Source organism: Aphanomyces invadans, assembly GCF_000520115.1.
Source record: "Aphanomyces invadans strain NJM9701 unplaced genomic scaffold supercont1.10, whole genome shotgun sequence".
NCBI classification, from domain to species: Eukaryota; Oomycota; class Saprolegniomycetes; order Saprolegniales; family Verrucalvaceae; genus Aphanomyces; species Aphanomyces invadans.
Window position 1 is genome coordinate 366,402 of NW_008580155.1, and position 2,328 is coordinate 368,729.

The 2,328-nt window shown below is 62.1% G+C and overlaps 1 protein-coding gene across 1 annotated transcript; it reads right to left on the reverse strand.

Moving 5' to 3' along the window:
* Positions 1 to 800: 800 nt before the first annotated feature.
* Positions 801 to 1,870, reverse strand: H310_05753 (hypothetical protein; the record flags this gene model as incomplete). The annotated part of the gene is made up of 2 exons (XM_008870568.1): positions 801 to 1,269; positions 1,335 to 1,870. The coding sequence occupies 2 exons, from the start codon at positions 1,868 to 1,870 to the stop codon at positions 801 to 803; spliced, it is 1,005 nt and encodes a 334-aa protein (XP_008868790.1).
* Between the last annotated feature and the right edge of the window lie 458 nt (positions 1,871 to 2,328).

Sequence of the window (2,328 nt, forward strand, 5' to 3'; positions counted from 1 at the left end):
GCACCACGGAACGCACCGCTCAAGAATGCGAGCGGCTCGTGGCGTTGGTCGGCTGCCGGTAGACCGAGGTCCTCCGCCGGGATCTGGGTGGCGATCGCACCCCAGAATCCGTCACTGTCATCGGTGTCCAGGCAGATCACCTTGTCAGCGGCCGGATGGGCCAACGGCACCATGCGGCGCAGCGTTTCCTTGACCGACTCGGAGCATGCGGCATGCTCCGAGTCCCAGCCGACGCTGACCAGGTGGATCATGGCCAGTTGCGTCCTGCGTCGCCCCCCGGCGGCCTTCGAGGCGACCTCCATCAGCTGGAAGTACTCGGGTATGGACGCGCGCATCCAGTTGGTGGCGCGCACAAACTGCTGCAGATCGGCGGCCGTCTCGGGGACCGCCAGGTCGCAGAGGCCTTGGACTCGTTCGGGTGAGTGGGTGATCCCCTCGGCCGAGATCATTTCCCACACCATTGCACTCGGCGTACAAAAAAGTCGCATTTTTTCGGGTGCAACTTCAGGCCGAATGCCCCGCAGATGCCGAGGACGTTGGCCAGTAGACCCAACAGTTCGTCCTCGGCGGACGCATATCCCAGTAGGTCGTCAAGCCAGCCGAGGACCCCATGAAACAGGAGGTCCCCCAAACATTTGGTTCACAGCCGCCTGGCTAAAGGCCACGGTGTCGGTGCAGCCCATCAGGACTCGGGTGGGGGTATAGATCCCCATCGGCGTCATGAACGAGAACATCTCCTGGCTGTCGGGATGCAAGGGCAGCTGCTAATAGCCCTTCATCCAACCCGGCGTCCGGCATGGTCACACTCGTTCCGCCGCCAACAGCGCGGTCACCAACCCCAACGATCCAACAGACGTGTCGGACCCCCAGTCGAACAGGGTGGCCTCCAAGGGCAGGACACCCTCGACGACGCACGCGAGCTTCGGGCTTGGGGCCACCTCGGCCTTGACTTCGAGGGCGTTGACTTTCTTCGCGCCACCTAGGTTGCGGTCGGGGTTGGCGCCGGCACCTCGGCACGCGGCATCGCCAGGTGTCTTGCCCCCGGCAGAGTTACCGCGCCCGGCTCCTCGCCCACGTCCGCCATATGCTTTCTTCAACAGATCCGAGGCTTCCTCCGGAGTGGCTTTGGGGCAACTTCCGACCAGATGGTCGAGTTCCCCGCACTTGAGACATCCACCCCGGGGCTCACCGGCCGCTGCCGGCGCATCGCGCACCCGCACCGGGTGGTCCTTGTATATGCCGTGTATATGCCGCCGCCGCCGGTGCGCGCTGCACCGGCATCGCCCTAGGGCGTCTTGGTAGAGTTGATGTCCTTGGGCCGGAGACTCACGAACCTCTGGTACGAAGTTGCGTACTCCCGCAGCCATTGCACGAAGTCGTACACATTCATTTTCAAGTCCTTGTTGTGCGTCTCGCCGAGGACTTCCTTGACCTTTTCCTTCAGGCCCGCCGGCCTGATGGCATCGGTGATTAGGCCAACCATCATCTTGGCCTCGGCCTTGAGGACCCATTCCTCGTTGTTCTTCTCGATGACTTTCATCATGTCTTCAATCATCTTGCTGATCCGCGAATCCACGTCCGCGATCGTGAGGTCAAACACGATCGCGGCGCGGATGCGATCCTTGAGTTTCTGGGTGACGAAGGATTGTACATCATACCCGAGGCGGATCCAGGCGATCCACTCGGCCTCCGTCACGAGGCTGACCGGCTTCCGAAGCTCCCAGTCGGCCACGCGCGACTTCGTGGCGTGCTCGATGCACGCCGACACCGGCATCACAAACGGCTTGGTGCGGTTCGTCCGCAGGGCGTTCACTTGCTCCAGGTAGTCGTTGTACTTGCGCATAAACAGCCGGCGGTCCTCCTTCGTCATGCCATCCAACTTGGGCGCGTGAGGAATCGCCGGCGCGTTTAGACGATTCGGTCTTCGAACCACCCCATGTCATCATCATCGATCTCGTATCATATCCGTAGCCCGGCCCAGCTGCTCCGGGTGCTGCGCCCCCTGTCGGGACTCCTTAGGTTGCCGGCTGCACAGGCGTCAGCGTGGTTGGTGGTTGAATACGGGCGCCTCCACGTGGCGTCCTGCAGTTGCTGGTACCGGGAGCGCCTGCTCATCGCGCTCGGGGCTCTCGACCGTCGCGGCGATCCGCGCGCTTCGGATTCAATCCGTTCGAGGTTTATGGTTCCTTCAGAATCCATTCTTCGATCTTGTTCGTTCGCCTTCCGCGACAGCAAGGTTACCGCTTGGTTGACCAGTGGTAACTAAAGAATTCTTTGTTCTCACGCCCGGGTCTTCCACTCGGCGCGTGGGAGGCTGATCAAAGGGTG